The sequence below is a fragment of the Stigmatopora nigra genome, chromosome 11 (genome assembly GCF_051989575.1).
Source record: "Stigmatopora nigra isolate UIUO_SnigA chromosome 11, RoL_Snig_1.1, whole genome shotgun sequence".
NCBI lineage: Eukaryota > Metazoa > Chordata > Actinopteri > Syngnathiformes > Syngnathidae > Stigmatopora > Stigmatopora nigra.
Genome location: NC_135518.1, coordinates 5,324,033 through 5,350,142, shown reverse-complemented (window position 1 = coordinate 5,350,142; position 26,110 = coordinate 5,324,033). Strand labels below are relative to the sequence as shown.

General features: G+C 37.5%; 1 protein-coding gene and 1 long non-coding RNA gene across 3 annotated transcripts in view; one reads left to right on the top strand and one right to left on the bottom strand.

The window, feature by feature from the left end:
- The window catches only part of erbb4b (erb-b2 receptor tyrosine kinase 4b), a 131,775-nt gene extending 128,508 nt beyond the window's left edge, over positions 1–3,267 (top strand). For both annotated transcript variants that reach the window (XM_077727408.1, XM_077727407.1), the window contains exons 26-28: positions 169–400; positions 1,086–1,214; positions 1,519–3,267. In XM_077727408.1, the coding sequence (XP_077583534.1) occupies positions 169–400; positions 1,086–1,214; positions 1,519–2,207 (1,050 nt within the window). In that variant the 3' untranslated portion in view covers positions 2,208–3,267. The remainder of the gene's footprint in view (positions 1–168; positions 401–1,085; positions 1,215–1,518) is intronic.
- On the bottom strand, positions 139–25,899 carry LOC144203863 (uncharacterized). The gene is made up of 8 exons (XR_013327775.1): positions 25,625–25,899; positions 24,837–24,913; positions 14,209–14,296; positions 13,926–14,113; positions 8,477–8,696; positions 8,222–8,355; positions 1,556–1,728; positions 139–1,187 (listed from the first exon to the last, which is right to left on the bottom strand). It is a non-coding gene; the product is annotated as an uncharacterized LOC144203863 (long non-coding RNA).
- Between the last annotated feature and the right edge of the window lie 211 nt (positions 25,900–26,110).

The following is a 26,110-nucleotide window of genomic DNA, read 5'->3' as shown; positions in this document are numbered from 1 at the left end:
GCTTGACAAATAATATTATTTGTCCATGAAGATGTTCTCATATCGTAAAGAAGTGTTGTGGCTGACTGGGAAGGATGAAAAATACATGTTTGATTCGAAAAAATTTTTTTTTTTATTTTATTTTAATGACATTTCTTTTCGTCCCCTCTCTATTTTATATAAACCCAGTTTTGCTACCAGGACCCTAATTTTAGCCGGCAGGACACAATGACCATCGTCCCAAGGGTAATTTCTGTTCCGCCTGTGAGTGGCACTTGCGTGGTTACCCAGGACCTGGCCTCTGGAAGTGGATTTATCCGAGCCAAACAAGACGATCCACGATGTAATGGAACTCTAAGAAAGCAGGCCTCCCCCAGAGCAAGTGTCCTCGTGGCTGGTTCAGCACTTTTGACAGTACAAGGTAAAAAAGTGTTACTATACTTGGGTTCCAACAATATCATTTTTTTAGCTCCTTATACCAACTTTGACACCCCATTGTTTGGTATTGGCCAATGGTGCTTTCTTAAAACCTGTATATAAAGATTTTCTTTTTCTTTGACTACATCATTAGTAGTGCATAGACACCTAATATTAAAGTCATTATTATCATGCCTTGCCCAGACAGTGCTACCTTATTGTCTACTATTGACAGTGTTAAAAGTCCAATCCATTTGAGGTGTGAGGGAAAGCAGCAAACGAATGAACATTTATCCACTCCCACATCAAATGGACCTGATGTCTCCAAGGGATTAACTAATTGGTGGGAGGGTGCGTTCTTGCCAGAGGAAGAAAAGAGGTTATGTCATTGATATGCAACCAATTTGATCCCTTTAAATTGGTCCACTTGTGATAATGTCATTGAAATTCACAGCAGAAGAATGATTGGACTCCACACGTTTAGACAATTGGGAAAAGTGCATCAGCGGCCATTTCGGGTAGCACTCTCCGATGAGTTTTGGGCCCCAGCATTGCCAATACTACAAGTATCAGTGCAACCTCAGACACTGCACAAAAGGATTTTCTTGTATTGCAAGATGTGACCTGTGCAGTTTCATCATTGGGGTTAAAATAATGGTAAAGTCAAACTTTTTTCTTTGTTTCTGTAGGTACGCGGGAGGACTGTAGTGGACAACGTTATAGCGCAGATCCAACTGGTCTCCTTGCCGAACGATTAGCCAAAGTGGAGAAGGAACAAGACCCATACGCCACTGCCATGAGAGAAAAGAAATGTTCAGGTTATTTTGACAGTTTTGAGCAAACACACAAAGTGGAAATGAGTGAAAATAGACTGAAATCATCACACACTATGCAATTGCATCGCATACGAGGTACATCACATGACTTGGTAGCCAATGAACGAACATTCGTTCATTCACTTCCAACAAGTTATCACCGTTAATAAACACTGAAACATGATCATTCAATAAAAGGTCCTAGTAAAAAATGATTTGATAGCTACCAAAATCAATGGAAGTGAATGAGTTAACCAAGGTTATTGAAATGTATCCAAACTAATGACAATGTTCTTTTCACTTTTAGATTTTATCAACCCTATTGAGGAGAACCCTTTCATTACCCGACGCAGAAATGGAGAAACCCACGCTGTAATCAACGGCGCAGGCTGCCACACGCTGCTCACGGCTGGAACTGTTGCGGCAGAGTCCTCCACTTCTGCCTCTGAGATCCACTCGGCCCACAGGAACGATGAGTACATCAATGAGCCACTTTACCTGAATACTTTTCTCAACCCTGCGGATAAGAATGGATTAGCTTCTACTGTCTCTTTTTCCGTACCGGGAACCTCTACTGCCCAGACATTATCACAGACAGTCAACAAATCAACATCGAGCCACGCGGTCCCAACGTCCGCATACGTTCTGGCCCCTGGTCATTTCCCCCACGCCGGATATCCATCACACACCCTGCATCCAGGGCATTCAGGACATGCTATGCACTCAGGCATTACCGGTGGCACCATCATGTTGGATAAGAAAGGCAAAAAGGCTACTTTTGACAATCCCGAATACTGGCAGCACAGCCTCCCTCCTAAAGCCTCCCTGCACAACCCGGAGTACCTGCAGGACTGCAGCACACGTTTCTTCTACCGGCAAAATGGACGCATCCGCCCCGCTGTCGCTGAAAACCAGGAATATTTGTCTGAGGCCGCTATGAAAGCCGGCAATGTGTTACCGCCCCCTCCCTACAGACAAAGGAACACTGTGGTCTAGTCAAACAACTGTAGCACGTAAAAAAAGTGAGCGAATATTAGAAAAGAATTAACTCTGAGCTACCCCACATTACCAAACAGTGTTTTTGTTTTTTTTAACTGAGTTCTATTTGCGCCCCTTGTGACGTTCATTGTGGTTCAAAGACTCAGCATGTCCTGACCATGCTACATAAGAAGTATTATAAACCGTCCTTCTTCTTTCCATTCACCCGAAGCAACACAATCCAGCCTTTTCAGTAGTAGCTCCATAGACAGACAAACAATCAGTAATTAGGAGAAGGAATTCATCTGAACGTCTGAACGAGTCCAAAAGCAGTGTATAGCCCAAAGAGTGGATTATTGCCAAGACTTGACTTATTATACTTCTGCTGTCTTAGCCATTTTCTAGTCATCCATATTATCCTTTTTTTTTAAACCATTCATAGGGCATAGAACGTCTTTTGGGGGTCATTTAAAAAATAGAATAAAATCTTAACCTATCCCTACAAAGACCTGGTATCCACATATGTGGACATCCTATTTTGGCAATATGTACATACGCATTGACATGTCGCCTACATCACATATGTGAAAGCCAGGTCTCTTTTTTTTATTAATAACTTTTTTATATATATTTTTGAATAAATGCAATGATAATTTAATATAATGTTAATAAAAACCAAATCAATACACATAATTATGATTTCAAAAAGAAAAGATAGATACTCTCCAGTTATACCTCACTGTAATACTCTAAAGCATTTTTTCCCTAGCATTTTACTCACTGCCTACCATCGACAGTGACAGACCACCAATTGAAAAGAAATTGGAAGAATTGGTACTAAATACTTATGTTGTACATCCATTCACAATGCTATACGTCCAAATCCATTTAGACTACGAAGAGTGACTGTCAGTCAAAATAGAATGGACATCTAGTAGTGAATGTATGAATTCACATTTAAAAGACACATTAAAATCCTTTAGACCTGATAAATCAGTCTATTAAGTAGTAATAATTTTGAAAAATGGTGAGAGATTATATTAAAACTTGGAAAAACTTAAACCAACCAAAAATATTGAACAATAACAGAACCATTTTTAATCAATGTTTCAATTTTAGAAATTGTTTAATCTTTAAACTTTATAAATTTGCTTATTATTTTTATTTTATGTGTATTTCTCACTTTAATTTGATATAATTATCATACTTATATTATACTTGTGTAATCCTTCAATGTTTTAGATCGATTTGTTAAATGTAAATTCAGGCATCAATAGATTAAATGAGTGCCCAACAAAGGGTAAATGCTTTCCAAGGAGCCCACACAAGCAAGGGCACTTTGGCATTGCTTGCGTGTTTCCTGTTGAAAGTGATGCAAGAAAACAGAATTTTCTTGACTTGCAGTCATACTAAAGAACCCAGATGTTACAAACCCACACACATTTTACATGGTGTTACACCAGTAATGGAATTCAAATATTTATCACATGCAGTATTGTTCTTAACACCTGCGATCAGCTTTGACACACCAATATAATCTCCATACATGAATTCATAACCAAATGCATTCACATTTCAGATAAACCCGCTGGTATTTACAATGTATTCCACGAGAGAATTGCCATTAACTTTGAGGTGGAATACACATTACTTGTGATGATGTTGCATGTTGAGTGCACTGAAAGGGTCAACGTTAAATAAATGTCAATGCCATCTTGCAAAAAGTTAGCGTACCGTCTAGCGGAAAACATCTATCCAATTATTGGCATGACCAAAATGTAAATATGCAACCTTTTATTGGGCAGATTCAATTTGACGATGGCCATTAAGGGCGATAAACGTCCAAACAAACCATTTTGACTAGGATGAGTAGCAGCAATCATTCACTGCCAGCTTCTCTCTATTGTCGCCAATAGCCTGGAAAGAGGACAAATGAATGATCAACTATCATTGTCAATGGCAAGGGATGAGTTAAATACTATAAAATAAGCATATATGTGTATGTATACATCTATATATACATGGCAGTAGGAGGCAAATGAGAATTTCTCTAAATTATTATTATTATTTTTTTACTTTTAGTAGTACTTTACCATTTCTGTAGAAATTATAGGGGGATGTTTTACTCTCCCATGGGTCACTTCCTGGAGATTGTTCAGTCACTTCCTATTAATTTTGTAGTCATTTCTAAGCCATTGGCTGCCAATGTAGGTGCCAGAAGTAAACATTCATGAACGAGTGTTCATGAGCATTCATACCCATTCTTCCTCATTAAATTGAATTTGTATGTCTGTATGTCAATGGCAGGCAAATAATTAATTATGGCTTACTTATTGATTTTATGGTACAGCTCACTGTACATTTTGGATCGTGCCCTGTTTATTTTAGGGCATTTTCAGGTTGCTTTCTATTGATTTGGTGTGACTTTGTTTAATTTAGGACACATATTGGTCTGTTTATTTATTACATGTAATTTTCTGATGATTTAGTGGAATTCTAGGTCACTTCCTGTACATTTTAGGTCACAGACTGATGATTGTGCAAAGCAAAGCATCCTCACAATAACAACTTACGACACTGAAACCAAGGAAACCGACAAACAACCTTCAGACTGTTCTGACAGCTTAAAGGCTTTTCAAAAAATATACAGTGTGTGGTTTGGAAACATAGAAATAACAATTAATTTGCTTTCAATTTTGGCAAAACCTTTCCTGAAGACATAATTTCCACAACTACACCCACACCGTGGTCCATTGCAGAGTAGTCCATAAAGTCAAGCTGTGAGATGTTCAATATTAGTCAGGCACTCTCTTGCCTAATAAGTGAGCAGGCAGGCATTCTTTTGCACGCACAAGAATATCCACAAATGTGCTGTAAACGCTGCCATTTTCCCCGCCAAGGTGTCTCATTCATTTTGTTCACATAGTGTACTTGTTCATGTAAATGTGTGAAATGTCATTTGCTTTACCAAAAGTTCATTATATAAGTCACTCTTTGCCATCAGCCAGACAATGTCATTGGTACTCATGTATGTATGAGTACATAAGTGGCAGCCATTGAGAGTCAGCACAAGGTTTCATAATGGATCTCAATGGAAAGGAAAGCCAATCTTATGGAAGAGAAAACCAGAGAAGGGGCTTTTACCTTTTTGAATGCTAATTCTGCCAATTTCCCCTGTTTTTTCGAAGGAGGAAATTGTGTTCCCCAACATCTCACCTATTGCACCCACTCCCAAACCTTCGATGGCAGGCAAAAGGTTGTAATCTTACAGCGAGTATGAGATTAACATATTAACATTCTAGAAATGTTGCTATACCAATGCATCAATGTTGTGAAAGGAAGGCAAGGCTATATGTATTTGTAGGTTGACAGCACAAATAGGGGTGGAGAAATGATTGTATTTAAGATAAGTTTTGCACTTTATTTGCATGACCTTCACATTACCTGTCTTTTTTTTTTTTTTTTGCTCTCCAAAAGTTGGGGAGGAAATAACATCATAAACAGTCATATCGATTTTATTAATTTTTAGGTCATTTTGCCCAGCCTTAGAACAAGCTAAAGAGCAAATTAACATTACAACTTCCTACTTATGGAACTGCTCTAATATTATTTTAAAAATGAACAAATACTAGCGCAATAGACTTCCAATCAATTTTGACTGAGTGTGCAAATTAACTTTTGTTCCAATCTAAATTGATTGCACGTCTACTGCATTCAATGTCACTAAAACACAATCCGTCAAATGGATTTGACATCTATCACTTTCCAAGACAGTGAAAATTTTAAAACGTCAAAAGTATTTCAGCTTCTGCTAAGTATTCAGTAAGATGTTTGTAAACTGAAAGCATTGAAAAAGTATTACAGGTTTTATAAGGGAAATAGTTTGACTCAAACAATTCAATTTTCCCATAAAGTATTCCAATGGGTACGACATCCTTGTTAACGGTTCCTCTACAGTCCTGAAATAGGAGAAAACAAGTGTGTTTTATTAACAAAATGGATGTGAAGTGTGGCTTAGTGACGTCAGCCAAACTCCCCTACTAATTCAGCTTTATGGTCAGTTTTATTGTATAAACCTATATTGTACTTTCCTTACGAGGCAATCTGGCTGCCTACAGCGGGAGGGAAATATTTTTGTTTCCAGTTTATAATACTGTATAACAAGCAGTAAAAATGATCATGCTATTAGTTAAATTTTATATTTGTATTAAACTAATAAATTGTTGACGGGAAGTTGTTTCATAATCAGGCTTAACAATATATATTTTTAAAAACTTTCCCACTTAGGTTTATTTAAAGAAAACACACAAAAACCCCACTGTACTACTTTACCAATACATTGTGGACATTTTGTTGTTTAAATATTATAAAATAGATGTTTTTCAGAGGCGGCCAGGTGAGCGAGTGGTTAGCGCGTCAGCATCACAGTTCTGGGGTTGAGGGTTTGATCCCTGGTCGGTACTGACTGTGTGGAGTTTACATGTTGTCCTGTTGCATGGCATTTATTCAGGTACTTTGATTTCCTTCCACATCCCAAAAACATTCACTTTAGGCTGGTTGAACACTCTAAATTGCCCATAAGTATAAGTATGAGTGTGAGGGTGAAAATGGTACATTTGCTGTCACCCTGGTATAGTTGTATCAGACCACTGATAAAACATAGCATCATCTTCTTTACATATGTATCTTCTGGGTTACATGATGGCGTCTTTTTTATTTTATTTTATTTTCTGGAAGGAGACTGATTTTTGACTGATGTGACGTTTTAAGATGATTTTACATTCGTAATGTCAGTATGCTTTATCTTGAAGAAAAATGCAATTCCCCACTTCTGGATCTATACAAGTACTCCTTGAATTGGAACAAATGATCTCTAACTCACTTTGCCTATGAATGAGGACTTTGGATGGTTTATCTCCTAAAGTGGGACAGTTTGACTTGTCTATTTCCTATTTCTATGCTCTGATTATTCAAGGGCAGCCTTTTTTTCTGTACACTAAGACATGTAAATGGTTTAAATGGAAGAACTCGAAAAGAACATAATGTAATGCTTCTGTTAGAAGGTCATTCGGTATCAACCAGCTCGTTATTGTTGCTGCCTGTACACCATAACCATTAGAGTCACTGTTTTGTTTTTAACCGATCGATGTGTGTATGTAATTATGTTTCAAAGTGTGAATTAATACAATTCTGTTGCAAAAGGGACATTTGACCAAGCACAGTATTTAATGTAATTATTGTATTGTGCTATTTTACAATTCTTCATATTTCTATTATAACACGAAAAATGTTACTATTTTTTTGTCAATCATAAGTTTAACCTTTCATAGGGCGTATGACTTTTTTAGTATTTAAAAAAAACAGTATGTAGGCCTAAACTTGTATACTAAATGATAATATTGTAACTTATGTGCACAAAATGTGATGAAGACTGGTTTTTGAAGCTGTTTTTTTGCAAAGATTTCCAAACAAATCTAAACACAAGGTTTCAATTATACTTTTTTTAATGTACTTTTTTTTTTATTTTAATGACTGGTTAACAATGAACTAACTAACATTCAATCGCTGCTCCCAGTCCATAATTTGAACGTCCAGGAGCATCAATGGCAGCCAATGACTTGAATGAATGCCCTATAAATGATTAAATTTTAAAAAATGTAGTAATTTCATAGTTTGTAGCAGTAAATACGGCAACAATGTTTCTTTTTCAAGATTGTATTTATTTATCTTGCATTTAAAGGAATGGCCGGATTTTATTATTTTTTTGGGGAGTGGTCTCTGGCTGTAAATAGCTATAATGTACATGTACATGTATATGTATATATACTTATATATGGATGTATATAAATATTTATATTTATATATATATTCATGGCTTAGAGGTTTGTTCACCTGACTCCCATGTGGGAGATTGGGTTTAAATCCTGGTTGGGAAACCTTTTCCCTTAATTATTTCTATGTATTTGTTGTCAAGACCTTCCAATGATGACAAAGGAGAGTGTAGCCAAGTTGTGGTGCAGTGGTTAACTCACCTGTCTCTTGTCTGGGAGAGCTTTCACTTAGTTTTTTCTGTGTACTTCTTGTCAAGAGACTCAAATGATGACAAAGGAAAGTGTAGTCCCTTGGTGGCGTAGTGGTTAAATCACTTGTCTCTTGTCTGGGAGACCTGGGTTCAATTCCCGGTTGGGACACTTTTTCACTCAGTTGTTTCTGTGTACTTCTTGTCAAGAGACTCAAATGATAACAAAGGAAAGTGTAGCCAAATTGTGGCGCAGTGGTAAACTCACCCGACTCTCGTCTGGGAGAGCTGGGTTCAAGTCCCGGTTCGGACACATTTTCACTTAGTTGTTTCTGTGTACTTCTTGTCAAGACACTCAAATGATTACTAAGGAAAGTGTAGTCACTTGGTTGGTGCAGAGGTTAGAACACTGGACTCCCATCTGGGAGACCTAGGTTCGATTCCCGCTGTCGACCTTTGGTTGATCACTACACCGTGTGGTTCGGTAACTAGAATAAGAAGAAGAAAAAAAAAGAAAAACTTTTTAATTTTTATTAAACACTTAGTCATACTTTTCAGCAAAAGGTTATATTCCGAACTGCCTTCGGCAGTTCGGAAGACAGTTGAAGGACCTGTCTGTGCGAAAGGCGTTCTCGGGTCGGCCTTCGGCCGACCCTCGACCGCTTGCTTGGTCAGTGAACCGCCGACACCGGGAAGCGAACTCACGTTCTCTCGGTGCAAAGGCGAGTGTGCAACCCACTACACCAACTCATGCCCCACTTATACATAGGTGTTGAAACGTTTTATCCAAGGAAATGGGGTGAAACACTTAGTCATTTTTTGGACAAAATTCTTCATCCACCACTGAATACTTATACACTTAAACACTTAGGCATTAGAACTTATTCATTTAACTGAATAATATTGGGAAAATCTTCGCCTGCACTGGGATTTGAACCCAGGACCTCAGAGGTGGTAGACTGATGACTTATCCATTGGGCCACCACCCTGTGTGAGAAAGCAGTAGTACTTGTACTTAGTACTTATTCTTTTGACTGAATAATATTGGGAAAATCTTTGCTTGCACTGGGATTTGAACCCAGGACCTCAGAGGTGGTAGACTGATGACTTATCCATTGGGCCACCACCCTGTGAGAGAAAGCAGTAGTACTTGTACTTAGTACTTATTCTTTTGACTGAATAATATTGGGAAAATCTTTGCTTGCACTGGGATTTGAACCCAGGACTTCAGAGGTGGCAGACTGATGACTTATCCATTGGGCCACCACCCTGTGAGAGAAAGCAATAGTACTTGTACTTAGTACTTATTCTTTTGACTGATTAATATTGGGAAAATATTTGAATGCACTGGGATTTGAACCCAGGACCACAGAGGTGGCAGACTGATGACTTATCCACTGGTCCACCACCCTGTGAGAGAAAGCAATAGTACTTGCACTTAGTACTTATTCTTTTGACTGAATAATATTGGGAAAATATTTGCATGCACTGGGATTTGAACCCAGGACCACAGAGATGGCAGACTGATGACTTATCCACTGGTCCACCACCCTGTGAGAGAAAGCAATAGTACTTGTACTTAGTACTTATTCTTTTGACTGAATAATATTGGGAAAATCTTTGCAGGTGCTTGGATTTGAACCCAAGACCAAAGAAGCGGAAACTGATGACTTATCCACTGGGCCACCACTCTCCAATATTAGGCAGTAGTATTTGTTGTTTTGTCTCTTTTCACACCCAGATCATACTTAGTCCTTTATTGTATGTTCAAGTAGGAAAAGTTAGGTCAAATTACAAAGTAGAGCAAACCAGGATTTGAACCCAGGTCTACAGAGGTGGGAGGCCAATGACTTATTCACTGGGCCACAAGCTCCCTAAAGTAAGCAGTTGTATTTATTGTTTTGGCTGTTACAAATATTGGTATATTGAGCCTTTTTTTTCCTTCAAAACACTACATAGTATAGTAAGGCTTTTTTCTTCCAAAAAAAAACCCCACCAAGATTCAAACCCCCGGCCTCCCACTTGAAAGTCAGGTGAGTCAGATTTTTTGTGGAAAAAAATAAAAATACAAATATTACATTGAGTGAACATACTTTACTGATTTTTGTTATATCATGAATTTCACCCTCTACCCGTATTTTATATGGTGTACTGTATACAGGGGTGGTAAAAAAAAGAAGTCCTTTTTTTTTAAAATTAAATTCAAATTAAGCATTTTTGAAGGGGAATTCCTACTTCGCAGAAATTCACTTATCGCGGGTGGTCCCGGTCTCCATTACCCGCGATGACCGAGGGAACACTGTATATGTATATGTACATACATAGTGTAATTTGACAACTTTTTAAAATGCTTGCAGGGTCTCTTGTTAGCCCCTCATCCCTGTGTGATTGTGGGATTGTACTTCTAGCACAATTTGGTGAACTGTGACCTTTGCCCTTGCTCACTTTGTGCAGCTTTTATATATTATTATTATTATTGTGTACAGGTTACTCACATATCTTTCGTGTTTCATTCAACAGTATTCATCTTTCGGACATTTTGTACTCTACAATGCCCTTGCAATACTAACATTGACAATATACAGTATCACTACTGATATAGGAGGTTTCATTTCTTTGCATAGTTGGATTTGCACTGTTTGTTCTTTAGTATGTAGCAAAATATAATTTCATAAAAATTGGGGAATCATGGTACATTCATAGTTTAATCTCTTAAATATTCATCTAAAATATATTGTTTGGGTTTCAGAAGTTGTTACTAAGAAATATATAGAGAACAGCTCTTTTGTGCAAGGATCTGGTTCTTCTTGATGCCATAGCTTTATCTGATCTTAATGATTTTTTTTACATAGTTCACAACTTTGAAGCTTAATAGATGGTGCATTATAAAATTGGGGCACCAAGGTTTGCTGAGCTCATCATTCCCAATTTCACAAGAGTCATATACTTGTTAAATTTACACCCTCAACTATCAGGAGACCATTTCATGGGCGCACAATTTTCCAATCAGAATCAAGCACAACTTTGTGTTGTAAATAGTTCACGATATTGATTTTACAATACGCACTGTAGACTACTGACTACTAATGAAATGATCTTTTAGTGTTGTAGTTCATAGGAAGGGGGAATTGAATCCATTTTTGATTGATTAAATGTTTGAATATGCCTAATATAATAGGTTAATTATTGTTTCTACTATTTTGATTTTAAAATGTACAAATATTTGCACATATCATTTTGGATGTAAAGGATAATATGCTCATTTACAGTGCATTACTCTTTGGCAGGATTTCCAAATACATAATTTTTAAAGAACTAAAAAAATGTAAAAAAAAAAAAAAAAATATCAACATTGACTGGAAACTACATTGTAACCACAAAACTGCTTCTTTCCACTGTTTCATTGGTCAACCTTTCCCACCCAAAAATGACGCTTACAGATGTTTCCCTCTGTTGTTACATGAATCTGTCAGACCTATATTTTTAATTCAATATAAATAAAGATCAGTCAATATTTGAAGATGGGTCATCTTTGTGCCAATTATTGGTTGCAGGTTACTGAGCACACTAAATGACATGAAAAGAATGACGGATTTTGGTGAGTAAAACATGGCTAAATCCCTAGATAATATTTCAATTGTATGAGATTATTAATGATGATTTTTATGTGTCGCAGCTGTAGCTGCAGTAGAGGTTTTATAGCCATAATATAGTTTTTGAGGGTTGGATTGATTCTGACAGCTAGGCCGTCGCTAGGAAGTTGACGGACCGTCACTGGTATACTATAATGACTCTAATGCCACTTTAAACTCAAAGATGAATGCTTTAGTAACTATAGCATTCCTCTTTGAATGAATGAACTATAGTGGAGTTTATTTATTCGTTCATTCATTCATTTTCTGAACCACTTTATCCATACTAGGGTCACGGAGGATGCTGTAACCTATCCCTGCTGACATCGGGCCAGAGGCGGGGGACACCCTGAATTGGTGACCAGCAAATTGCAGGGCACACGGAGACAAACAACCATTCACTCTCACACTCATACCTAGGAGCAATAATTTGGAGTAATACCAAAGGAGCCTTGTAATTTTGCAATAGTAGTGTTAAAAAGAAAGGCTTTCTTTTTTCTGGTTGCCACTCTTGTCTTTATCACTTTTTGTCAGCCTGCTTGTTGTTCGGGTGCAGGCTCCCTCAAAATCCCAGCATGTGATTGAACGGATGGTACAAAGCCCACTAAGCAGTACTGCTATCCCCCTTGAGACTTTTTTTTATGAAACACTATATTGGATTCTTTTCCATGGCTGTCTGTCTTTTGAGTCTGCAGTCGTTCCAAGAATGCACAAAACCATGCCTATGCTCTTAAAGAGTGAATCAAAATCTGTTATATTTAAAATGTTACTGTTTTATTGCAGCACTGCCAATCCCTGTCCACCAATTTACATATAGATGGCTGGGATAAGCTTCAACAGTTCTGCGATCCTTGTTACGATAAGCAGTTCAGAAAACGAATGAACTTCTTATTTCAAATGTACATTCCTTCTGGAGCAGTATGCATGTACTACCTAGGCATGTGTGGGTTTTCTCTGGATGCTCCGGCTTCCTCCCACACCCCAAAAACATGCAGAATAGGCTGCGTGAGTTATATATATTTTTAAATTGTAATTTTCATTAACTGTGATAAACATTCAGTTTGCCAATGCAATCTTTTGAAGCAAGCAGAGCTTGTGACATTGCAGATGGTAATATCAACTTTTTAAAAACTTTTACTTTATCCCTATTGGAGCATTTTTCAGGAGCAGTTCGGTTGATTTAAGAATTGTTTAATTTGAGGATCGTCATGTTTAGAAGTTTTATAGTGACATAAACATTTAAAATGAACTTTCACAAAGGAAAAGGTCAAATTGCTGTTTGTAGATAAACCTTTTAATTCCGGAAATATGCAACGATTTGCTCAATTAGATTAATGTGGCACGCAGTTGTGCATTTATTGCTTCCAAATGTGTAAAACACATCCAGTGAACATATCATAAGTTGAATAATTTCCAATTAGGGGCAGCTTGAGTCCTGTCATTTTAATTAGTCAAAGATAGAACATTAAATATTTAATTTCCTCATGTCTATGAAGTTAATGGCAAACAATGAAGTGACTTCCTAACGTAGAATATACCACTGTGAGCAGAGTGATAAATGATACCAATTGTGGGCAATGTTGAATTTTAATTAAGTAGCAGTCTTAAGTGAGGAGGCGTCATTGTTCACATAAACTCTCCATTGCAATTATGCAGCTCTATTCATGTGAAACATAATGACTTGAAGACACTTCTTTGTTGGTTTACAGCAGAAGCATAATTGTGTCCTTTCACCCAATGAAAAAAGGCACATCATAATGTTCTATTTGGACTCAGCTTGTAATAAGTTAGAAGTTCCATTTTTATCCTGCTTAAACATGCAAGCCTTTTCAGAGACGACATTATGACACGCTGTAATATGAAAAGTGCTAATAAAAACATTAAAATGTCTTCAAAGGCTTTTGAATTTGGATTGGGTATTGTACGCCTTACTGTCACACAAAGCACACAGTTTATACACATTAGAATTACGACTGTCAACTTTACTACCAAAAGTGTAAAAGACCCTTGACTTAACAGGGACTTTTTAGCATTATGTGGTTATAGAGTTGTACATTTTATGCATTTAATTTGTTACGATTTTACCTCGCAGTCGGCTCGGCGGATGAGTGGTGAGGTTAGAGCAATGGCCTCAGTTCTGTGGTTGGGGGTTTGATGCCAGGTTGGTCGTCAGATTGTGGCATTTGCATGTTCTCCAGTTTTCTCCAGGTGCTCCGATTTCCTCCCACAGTCCAAAAACTTGCAGAGTAGGTGTATTGAATCCTCTAAATGAGCTTGATTTATGTTAAAAAAAGGGGCAAAACATATTAATGGACATATACATGTTTGGTCTTAGGTATGAGTACAAGCATGAATGGTTGTCCGTCACCTTGTGCCCTGTGATTGGCTGGCAACCGACTCAGGGTGTCCCTCGCCTCTGGCCCGGAGTCAGCTGGGATCTAGCACCCCCTGCAACCCTAATGAGGACAAAGTGGTTCAGAAAATGAGATGAGAAGCCACTCTTCTGCAGTGATTCCCTCATTTGTCATTTTTGTTGTCTGTTTCAGCTGATACGTTGTCTTTGAAAAATGATGAGTAAATGCATTTATAATCTAAAAATGCTAACATTGTAGTCACATTCAACTCAGGATAGTGGCACCTTGGGCGCAAAGCAATTACAAAAGCAATGCACACATCCAAACACCATCCTCAGGCATACAGAGGCAGTCAAATTACCTCCCTGTCAGATTAAAACAGACTTGACATCCTTTAATTAATTTCAGTGTATATTAGCATTTTTTCTTTTGTCTTTCGCCTCATTGTGTGAGCCTAAGCACTCCCTACCAGTCTGGTCATAAGAAAAACATAATTTTGTATAATTTTGCAGTCATCATTTTCACCTGTTCTTCATCACATTTGTTATTCATAACTTGTTCTTTTTTCAGGAAAACATTGTGACTTGCTCAAAGTTGCATGTCCAACTCTTTAAGGGGACTCGTTGGCTGCCCTTGACAACACCAAAAGTCCATTCCATTTTGACAGAGAATGTACCTCCTTGTCAATATCCAATGGACATCTAGCATCGTCAATGGCAGTTTAAGATGTGAATTCACAGCTATTCATTAAGGTCAATGGAAGGCAATGAGTTAAATCTTACTCAATCTTTTAAAAAAAAAGTGAGCAAGAACCTTATTTAGAATTTCATTGGGAGTTCTACACACATTGTTGTTATATTTGCATTAATATATTTCACTTATCCTCACAAGGACCACGGGAGAGTTGGGGCCTATTCTTTCCAGCGTCTGAGAGTTTGTAAATTTGATTGGCAGCAGAAGTAGGGCAGAAGGTGACGTTCCCACTCATACCTAAGGTCAATTTATGGTGTACAAGCAGCCTACCATGGTCGATTATGGGAGATGGAAGAAAACTGGAGTACCCACACAGAGAAACACATGCACAGGCAACACAGGCAAAGTCAACACAGAGAACTTGAGAACCCACCAGGAATTTAACCCTCGATCGACATGAAAACTCCATGCAAGAAAGAACCTAGGATTGAAAACTTTTTTCTCAAAATTGTTAGGCAACATCCTAACCACTCATCCACCGTTTATCCCATTTTAATAATGTCCCCATTATTCATCTTCCATCCTATCCTAGCCTCATGGCAGGTTTCTATTATCAATGAAACATTGCAGTCAGACTGTCTATTTGGTACATCTACTCTCTCTTGCATGACTACACGTTTTTATTTTTCCTCCACATTCATCTATTTACAATTCCCTTTATGAAAAGCATTACATTATAACTTTTGAAGTTAAGATGCATCATGTATTGTTAAATATTGTGCTCATTATAATCACTCCGAAAATGTGTTTGCGCACTAGTCATCCATTAAATTTTCATCATTCATATAGCTTTTTCCTTTCTCTCTTTCTTTTGCTCCACATTGAATTGCTCTTGGCTAATCCCTTCCTAGTCACACAAAGTCACGACCAGACACTCAGCAAGCCACTCAACATCATTCAAAGACGATGCTAGCTGATTTCTCCCTCGCAGATTACACTTGGAATTCAGCACCATAAACAAGTGCCTGATCAAAACTCTATGTCATGGATTACCTACTTCAGAAATGATGTACGCTAGAATTGACACAGGTAAAGCTCCCAAATGTCAAGTAAGCTTGCTTTTTTTTTCATCGGTTTTCAGCTCAACTGTGACCTAACTTTGTGTGAAGCTTTGTCTCAGTGGATTGAATCATGTGGAAAGAGAGCGAAACAGAGCTACTTCCATTTATGAGTGTCCAAATTTGAGGTTTTTTTTAATTTATTTTCTAAACACTTTGGATAAATACTCCAGTACAAATACAATAAATGAATTTATTTTAGATGGATATTCCTAGTGTTTCACAAATAAATATGTTTACTGAAAAATACTTCGCACCGTTGCTTACTTTCTCAAAGTATCTTTTCTGAAGTTTAATCGTGTCCCTTACCTGGTGCCTGGGGTAGGCTCCAGCACCCCCTGCAACACTTGGATTATATTTATATATGTTTTAAAAAAAATTAAAATAAGGAATAAGTTGAATAATATTTATATTACCCACAATGTGACATTATGAATTGTAGCAGCCAGGTCTTTGTGTTTTATTCTTTTCATCTATTTGTTTTTTAGTGACCAAAATTGTCAATTGCCCTACAAAAGGATAAATATCTTCTTTCTGTAAACTGCCCTTGACGATGTACACCTGTGTGTTTAAAAGGATGGGCCAAATATGCCACTGAAATATAATTACTCATAAGCAAACAAAAAAAGGAAATCAAAAATATAAAATGCCAACATTTTGCAATTGAAAGATATGCAATCTAAAAATAAATAGGTGTTTGGCACTGAATGAGTTAAAGTGAAAAGTGCTAGTAATAATCGCAAAGATAACCTCCATTTACGCAAGCCAACACTCAATATACTCAAACCCCTGAAGCAAAGATTTCAAGAAGGGAAACTGGAGTCAGCCACAAGCAGAGATTGATGGCACTCACTCAGACTCACCACGTAAAAAACAAGCAAAACAAAAACAAAAGCCTATTCACAGTTATCAAGGGAAGCAATGTCTCCTTCAACAGACTTTTATTTTGCTTAGGAAACAACTCAAACTCACTTTCTTACTATGGTAGAAGTTGTTGCTTTTGAAAATTATGCGACAAAATTCATTATAACACCATACACTCGCTCGCAACACAATCACAAGGCCACTTTCTTCCAAGGGTTGACTCATAACAGGAGGAGTGCAGAGCACCCATGCAGTTTTGTTGCCAAGCAACATGGCTAATCTTTTGGACATGTTCCCAGAATTCAATGCAGGTCATCATTAAAATGAAAAGTGTCCTTCTCGTTTGCCACTTTTTTGATGCCATTGTGCACCTCGATATATATAACAGACACTGCTTCTTTTTACTAAAGTTCAAGTTGTGTGATTGCTCATGTGGTCCTCAATTTAAAACATGAACATAAACAAAACAAAAACATGAAGCAGGATGTATCTGGACAAAACCAGCAATATGAATCAGTCAACACTTACACTGTAATTATTTTGTAAAAACAGACTCAGAAGGACTCCAATTAAATGGACGTGAGCGTTTTGTCTTTTGTCAAAGATTTTTCTGATCTAATTGATGAATAGCAGTGACAATCAGGAACGCTGTCCTTTGATTACACTTTAATGCAGTTGTGCATCAATCTTCTAACTCAATTTTATTTACTTTAAAAAATATATATATTATAGCTCCTCTCTTCTGATTACAATGTGATCGTCCTTGAAATAGGATTGTGTATGTACTTGAGTGGAGGCAGTGACTCATTCATCCATTTCCAATACCACCAATGCTCACAAGGGTTGCAGTGGTGCCGGAGCCTATCCCAGCCATTTTAGGAAAGTCCAACATTTAATTTATGGGCTGCCTTTTGAAGTGATAGATGTCTAATCCATTTGAACCGAGAGGGTGGGCTGGCACCCTAACCCAGTTCAAATGAATTTGACGTCTACTAGTGCTAAACCCATTGTAATTTACAGCAGAAGGATATTAAAAAAATACATGTCTGGATGCCTATCATCGTCAATGGAAGACTTAAATCTTTTATCATTATTTTCATTTTCCAGCAAATTTCTAATGGTGAGCAGAAAGGAACTCAAGACCATCAGTGTTGAAGCCAGAAATGACACATTCACTTCAAATGACTGTCTCATTGCGGACTAATGAGCAACCTAATTTAATTCATTATCTGTCATACTACTAGAGGATGGTTAACGAGAGAGACTTTATGTTTAATGTAAAGGGCGTCTGATAAAAGCAATGATATGATTCGACAGAACTACAATAGTTTTGAGAACTGAGACGAATTGTTATGAGGCTCTAAATAACATTTAGACTTCTGTGATGAATGTTGTTTAAATCTTATGAATATATTAACAAAAGAGACATCAGGGTCTTCAGAATTATCTGACCGGAGGCATGCGTGGATCGATTATTATCTTGCAAGAATAAAAAGGATATGATTTCAGATGTCTCCTTTTTGAAAGATGAATTTGGGAATACTTATGTGAACCTAACAGCAACCCTCTTTGAAAATCAATTGTTTTGTTGAGAATCCTTTCTTAGGTCAGTCACTTCAATCAATTGACTTATAGCTCTGATATATGTACTTGGGTTAACCCTAACCCTACACACGGATACACAACACTTTATTTACTCCATCCTTGAATGTTATGAGTTCAATCAGAGCCATTTTTTCCAATTCTCTTTTGAACCTATTCTTTTAATTGTTGTACAAATAAGAGAAGAGCAAATGCCATTTAAGCAATAGCCACTGTGCCCTTTCACGTCTTTCTGGTTCTATCGCTCCATCCAGGCACTCAGGACTGTAAAAAGTCCATTACGGCTCATCTTAATAAAAGAGCTATGTAACACAATGGCACCCCAAGAGAGGTGAATGATGATGAGAGAGGTAGATGAAGAGTTCGTCTCAACCACACATTCCCCAGTGGACAAGGCATAGCCTTGGACTTAGCAGAGGACGCGGTAATGAATGGCAAGGCAAAATTGTCGGAACTATCAAGTCCACAATCTTCTATTAACTCAGTTCCCACTGGTATTTCATTAACACATATCCGCTTCCCTACTTCTAGCACTTGTCTTCAACATGTCATCCATTGACTATAAAAGCTATTGTTCATCTTCAAGTACGGCATTAGAAAGAAAGTCAAATCTCCTTGAAGAAGATCCTCACAAGTAATCATATGGTTTTACCGACCTCTATTCAAGATAGAGGTTGTTTTCATTGATGACAAGCCTGTCAGTGAAATGAATGAACACCTCCATCAAGCATACTAAGCTTTGTCGTTCCAACTTGTGTTTGACAATTTGTAGGGAAATGCACAAATATCAAGGGTTCTTTGAAGTGTGGAGAAGAAGAAAAGAACATGGTAACATTGTCAGAGCCCATCCATGTGTTGGACTTTTGATTGATTTTGTTTTAGACCGACTGATATCATTAGCATTTATTTTTTCGTTGTACTTTATTACTGTGCAACTATAATTCTGCACGGAATAGAAATGCTCCATTCTGTCTGAAAAACAACAAGAAGGCAATGAGAATAGATAGGTTATTTTTACTTTTCAGGTGATGAATGGCCAAATTACCAGAGCCAAATAGTTCCTTGGAGATAAAAGACCAACCAGGATGTGCTAGCAGGAGAAATGTGCTCTATTCAACCCCATGCTGTACAGATTAGAAAATACACCACATTGTTTTGTTTGTTTATCTTATTCATGTTTTGCCATACTACTGGCAGACAATTTTGTGTGTCTGACATTGAAATGGTTGCTGAAGGCTTTTCATCTTTTGGGATGGTTCACCTTAGTTTAGAAAGTTGTTGGTTTGGCATCATTTTTTCCCTCACTGCAAAAACTATTTTTATGTAACATTGTGTTTTAATTTTAGTTTTTCCCTTGTTTTCAAAATCAATCACTGCCAGTGACAGCAATTGATGGCCATTTTAGTTTTATTGGTAGGGGCTGGAAGTGATCATTCAACTGTTGTCAATCCCCCAGTAAAATTGAATTGGACGTCTACTGGCAATAGTGGCAGTGAAACATGATAAAATACCAGCCATCCCAGCTGAAATGGGTTGGATGTCTGTCATTGCCAATGGCAATTTAGGTTTAATAGTGATATTGCCCATGTATGAATTTTACTTTAAATAAGGGGTTTCATTGATTGATTGACTGATCAAGAAAAATGTATTTAATTCAGCATGATGATTTTCATTTAAACATTAAAAATACTGCATTAAGATTTGTGCATAGTATTATAGAAATTATATAATATATAAAACCCTGGCACTGCAGGATATTAGTGTTGCAAGAATTGAGGGAGTCTGAGTATTCAGAGATATTTGGCCTATGATGGAGACTGATAATTAACCAATTTTGGATCATTAGAATCAAGCTCTTGGATCAATTTGCTAAATTGCGGTCCTCCCTTTTAAAAAGGTGCACCTGACAACAGCACGCATGCTGAACATTTGTGGTTACTTTCATATTTCCACTTAGCATCGTGAGTCATCCCTGAATAACATTGACCAAATAAGGAATGAACCTGGGTGAAATCAATGTTCACTTCAGGTCTTTTCAACATTTGATTCCTTACAATATGGTATAGTACGAGTGGTTTGATATGCATTTTATTTTTTTTTCCATAAGCGATTTTCAATTTTTGTACAAGATATGAATTCATACTGAGGGACATTGTTCAAGTCAGCGTGACTGAATATGAACCGCTCAATTACCATAAAGTTAAAGATCAATGACTTCAAGAGTGTTCGTGCGTGTCAGAGTGCTAACACAGCCATTTGAGAAAACGTGCATAAGGCTTTAAACTGCCTTTAGTCTATATTGGCCTCTGCTAGGGACACTAGCATCATGCAAACCGCTGACTTGTACGACATCGGTCAGGTACTGAGATGGCCACAATTGTCTTAATTGCTGATGGGTAACTCATCAGTAAAAAATACAGACAAAGGTGTATGGCCGATTACAATTGGAGGTGGTGCAAATGAAAATAAAATAAATATTCATTCATTGTATCCTCACAAATGTTTTGGGGAGTGCCAAAGCCTGTCCTAGCCAACTATGGGCAGCAGTTGGGGAACACCCTGAATTGATCAATCACATGCAATACATACAACAATACCTGAAATTGACTTAACATTTCTTTGTTAAATTTAAGCGTAGGCAAATCAAACCTTTCTGTCAAGGGCCAAACTGTAGTTAGGGTTTTTTTTCATAAGGCAATTATGTTGGCAAACATATAAATTGTTAGCTGATTTGGCAGCCTTTAGATAGGGAGTACCATCAATGACAGGTAAACTTGGAATAAAGTGACAAAATATACATATAGGTAGGTATTATTCATTCATTTTCCGTACCCTGCAGCATATCCAACAAAAGCAGGCTACAATCTTGACTAGTCGCCAGTTAGTCGTATTGCACACAGAGAGACAAACGATCATCCGTACTGACAATCATACAGCCACAAGCTAGTACTGATCCCCCGCCTGCCCACACCAAAGTCAGGGGAGTGATTTTCTACACCACCAGCGACTTTCTAGGTATTATGTAAAGGGTAAATAGACTTATATAGTGCTTATCCACATTCAAGGCACATGGTCCTTTGAGTACGGTATGGAAAACCCATTTCAAAAAGAAAGACAAGAATAAATGTTCTTATGAGTACAGTACCGTTGTGTTCATCATAGTGAACATAAAGACATGAACTCAGTCAATGTCCCTGCTGCAGCACTGTCTGCTTGCGTCGAGTCCAGACAGAGTATCTCAGCACTTTTCCCCTCTTTAATCATCGATTACGCAGCTAGTCAGGGGGAACTAGCATGCCCTTTGGGAACGACACACACACACACAAATGCACTAATGTACATGTGACCTAAGTGAAGCAAATGTCTTGAAGCCTTTTTAAACTATCCTTCTGCCCTTCTACATATCGCATTGAGGCTAGCACGATGCCCCCGGTGCAATAAGTAGTTTTTAAACAATCTTGGTTGTGGCCCCATGACCATTAGAGTCTATTTAAACAATGTTTATGTCTACTGTAAAAATGTGAATCAGACTCAAAGGTCACAAGGTCGCAGGAGAGCAGAAGCTCAAGAGTGAGAGGTGGAGCTCATCTTTGACACTGCCGGTGGCTCATCCTTCCAAACTATTGTTGCGTTCATTCCCCGGAAGGGATGCCAACTGACAGGAGATGCTTTGCCAAGGCAGACGGGAAATCAGCAGGTGGCATGCTTGGAGTGTGGCGTGAGCATGCAAGCAAGATTTGATGCCCCCTCCCACTTCAACCCAGCTTCCTCACCTTCTCATTCTCACCCACCTCTTCACAGTATGGACTGTTTGCTCTTATGGGATGAAGGACTAAATGTTGATGAGACACTTTCATCATGAGAACTTTTCACTCTCTCACCCACTAGCCATCAATGCATCTAGCAATATTTTTTTCCAGATAATTTGGTCTTTATATCAAAACTACAAGAGTTAGCCAGTACCCACAGTTCCATTTATTGTCTCATTTCTGTAAAGGTGTGTCAGTAGTCCTTTCTCATTTACTCCTACAGAGGAATCAGTTATTCCAACACTTCCACCCCCTGACATGCCAAGTATGGATCACAGAAGATGAAAAGGCTGAGGCAAGTAAAGCTCTCTCCTTCCCCCCATTGCACATTTCTGGTAGTTATTCATTCATGACAAAACCTATTCACGCTTTGACAGCCAATGTCCCCGCTGATGTATGGTGTCGTGTCCCGCAATGATTTCAGGCAGCACAGCGGCCCCGCTTACCACTGATGCTCTCTTCAATATTGTTGGGGCTCTGCCAGGTTGTGACGTCTTGGTTTGGGGGTTTATTCATACACAAGACAGCTTTGATACATGATGGGGAAAATACGCTGATGGGTATGAGCGCTGAGAAATCAGTTTAAGATCACCCGCCTGAGAGCGATGGCCCCACTGCATGAATGTGAATGAAGTAGAGAAATTAATGTCATTGATTTCCCCTCCTCCTTCATCTCTGGCTCTTATACTCAATATACATGTTCGTCAGCAGGCACAACAATCTGAGCACTTTGTCTGTCAGCCCTGTTAAAGTCAGAGTGAGGGCATCTGCAATTGAATACAATTGGCCTCCATGTCTTCCCAGGTATTTTACAATTGTCTGAAATAGTAAACATCAAACTGTAAACCTGACATTTTCTCTGTTTGAATGTATTACCATATAATGCAGACAAGTTGTGTCAGTTCCATTTAGAGAATAAACTACATCCGGTATTCAGATAATAGTGTATAAATCTACTGGTGAGATTATCAACGTGCAAAGGTTCTTCTATATGAAACATTCAAGGAATGAACTAGGAAATGTACCATTTGACAGATTACTTACAATATGCTGACAAAGGGTGAGTTACTGTGTGTTTTCTAGAGTAGAAATATAGTATTCGCAATAATGTCCAATGTACCTTTAATTTTTTCAGCGGTAACATGGAGCAGGGATTATAGGAAGAGTTGCATGCATTAACAGGAATTCAATTATTTCTTACGGAGAACTATATTCGTAATACGAACACCACGTTGGGAGTTTGGTCATTGAATTGATTGTGCTTTGATTATTAATCCAAAATTCCACTATATTTGATAAACACTGAACCTTTCTACAAAACTACTCAGTTTCAAAACAATCGGTTAACAAATGATGGATTAGGACTTTAAAGATGGTAATCACAACAATAACCACTACTACAACTACTACACTAACAACTACACCAACAACAGCATTGACTAAACAGGGTTTCCACCTGTAAATAAGAGTTCTCTTTGTCACGTTTGAGGATTAATACACGTAATAAGCTATGCGAATACATAGAAGCTAAATAAATTGTTCTTTTGTTTAACCTTCTGCTCTCTATGAATGTCATTATAGGTCATTGGCTGCTTGTTGGTGATAGATGAGAATTTTATACAAAAGGTGCTCCTTTTTTGTTTTTGCTGCTTTTCTGTCTTAATGATTTGATGATTCTTAATGATCCCATTTACTTTGATTTGCTTTGTACTTTGTGCTTTTGCTTTGTTGTTCTGTCTAATCACCCTCTTGCTGCTGCCACAATGAAATTTCCGGAATGCGGGATGAATAAAGTTATCCAATGCAAAATCCTTAAAGATTAGGTTAATTTGATTTTGAAATAGAAAGATACATTATTTTTTTCCCTTCATTTTCTAGACCACTTTTCCTTACTAGGGTCCATAAAGTTAAAACTGATCTGAGATCGAACCCACGCGAACCCAAGGTGAACATGCAAACTCCACAAAGTGAAGACCGACCTGGGATCGAAACCAGGATCACGGAAATGTAAAAAAAAAAGATGAATAACTGCAAAACATACTTCAGGCATTATTCAATGTTAAAGCATGAGGTCACAGAGCTTTGTATTTCTCAAGCATCCGTCTCAATCTTACCCTTCCTGCTATATAATACATGTGAATAGAATATTTACTATTTGATACACAAGGATGTTTGTTTGTACTAGTTGAATTCAGTGCAGAGAAGATAAACCTGCATGCACCGGTTTCATTACAGCCAGTTTTGACTACTTGTACAATAAAACCCATCCTAGATGGATTATTCCATAAACTTTGTAATAAACTTCAGTTGAATGACAGTATTACTCTAGTGCCATGGTCACATTACATTTGCCCTCCAAAAACTTCAATGATAAGTATTACTCTGTTTTATGTCTGAATAAATGTGCATATAAATGTATGAATGAGGAGGGAAGTGTGCGTGTTCTCAAAACTTGATTTTGATAATCCCAGGGCGGAATACATACGAGTTGGAAAAAAAGAAGATAGTTGCCACCAGATGGTTTGTTCACAAAATCCTGACTTTAAAAATAAATACCTGGAAGCCAACGTTTAGAAGTCCATTGCACATCTTAAAGGAAGAGTTGGCAGTTTCTTCATTCATTTGCTTCAAATCTGGTAAAAAAAAATACATTTTGTGGGCTCACAAGCCTAAAAGCACAATCAGCATTGAGAAAACTAAGTGCAAGTCAAAACATTATATATAGTGTATTTACAAGCACAGTATGAAACATTTGATATATCCCACACTGTGAAATACAGACACCCCAAGCAGCAAAATAAACATTTTAAAATAGTGTATTAAACTGATGGATGATTGTTACTAATGGAAAAAACTGCTCTAATATGTATTATCTGTAAAACTGTTGCGTAAAACACATTTATGCCAGGACACATTGTTACTGGTTCCCTCAGAGGGTCATAATAGCAGCCAACTCCTTTAAGTATGTAATTCTTTGGCTACCACTGACAGAGCAATACGTCCAATCCATTTAGCCTGGGTGGGATACACAGCAGTGACACTAAGGCTAATTGACAATAATTGAATAATTGGCCAACTTCTTTGGTGTTGATCTTTTTTTTTTGAGACATGCTTGAACTCAGTTGTCCAAAATCCTAAAAGCATAGTAATAGTAAACACTTAACTAAATTTGCTTTTTATTTATTTATATTTTTTCAATAAAATTTGACTTACAAAAATAGAACATAAATAAGTTTATTTTGGCTATTTAATTAAAAATAATAGTTATTTATACATCTATTTATTTTAGTCATTTAATTTAAGTGATGGAAATATACATACATTTAATGGGAAAAGTTACTTACAGCTGTGGCAGATCATCTTGTCGATTTACGGTGGTCACCAGTGTAATACGCCATTCCCCACTCAGTCAACTGGAACTGTCTCAAGCTACTTCTGGACTCAAAAACAATCGGTGCAAAGCCATAGGCAAATTGCCAATTTTGAATTTCCACACAGGAACAGTAATGGGCAAACTATTCCACAAAGGGCCGCAGTGGGTGCAGGTTTAAGTTCCAACTCATAAAGAGAACATCTTTTCACCAATCTGATGTTCTACAAGTGCAATCAGTGGATTGCAGCCAGGTGCTTCCTGTTTTCTGCAGGAATCTTATTGGTTAAAGTGTCTGTGCAAAAACCTACACCCAGAGTTAGAATGAAAATTGAATAAAACTACCAGAGATGATTTTGAAATTTCTTCTGTCTGCTTTTTAGTTTTAGTACTTGCAATTTTAACACAAACCAAATTTAATGCATATTGTATAATCTTGTCGGTGGGATATGGGAGAAAG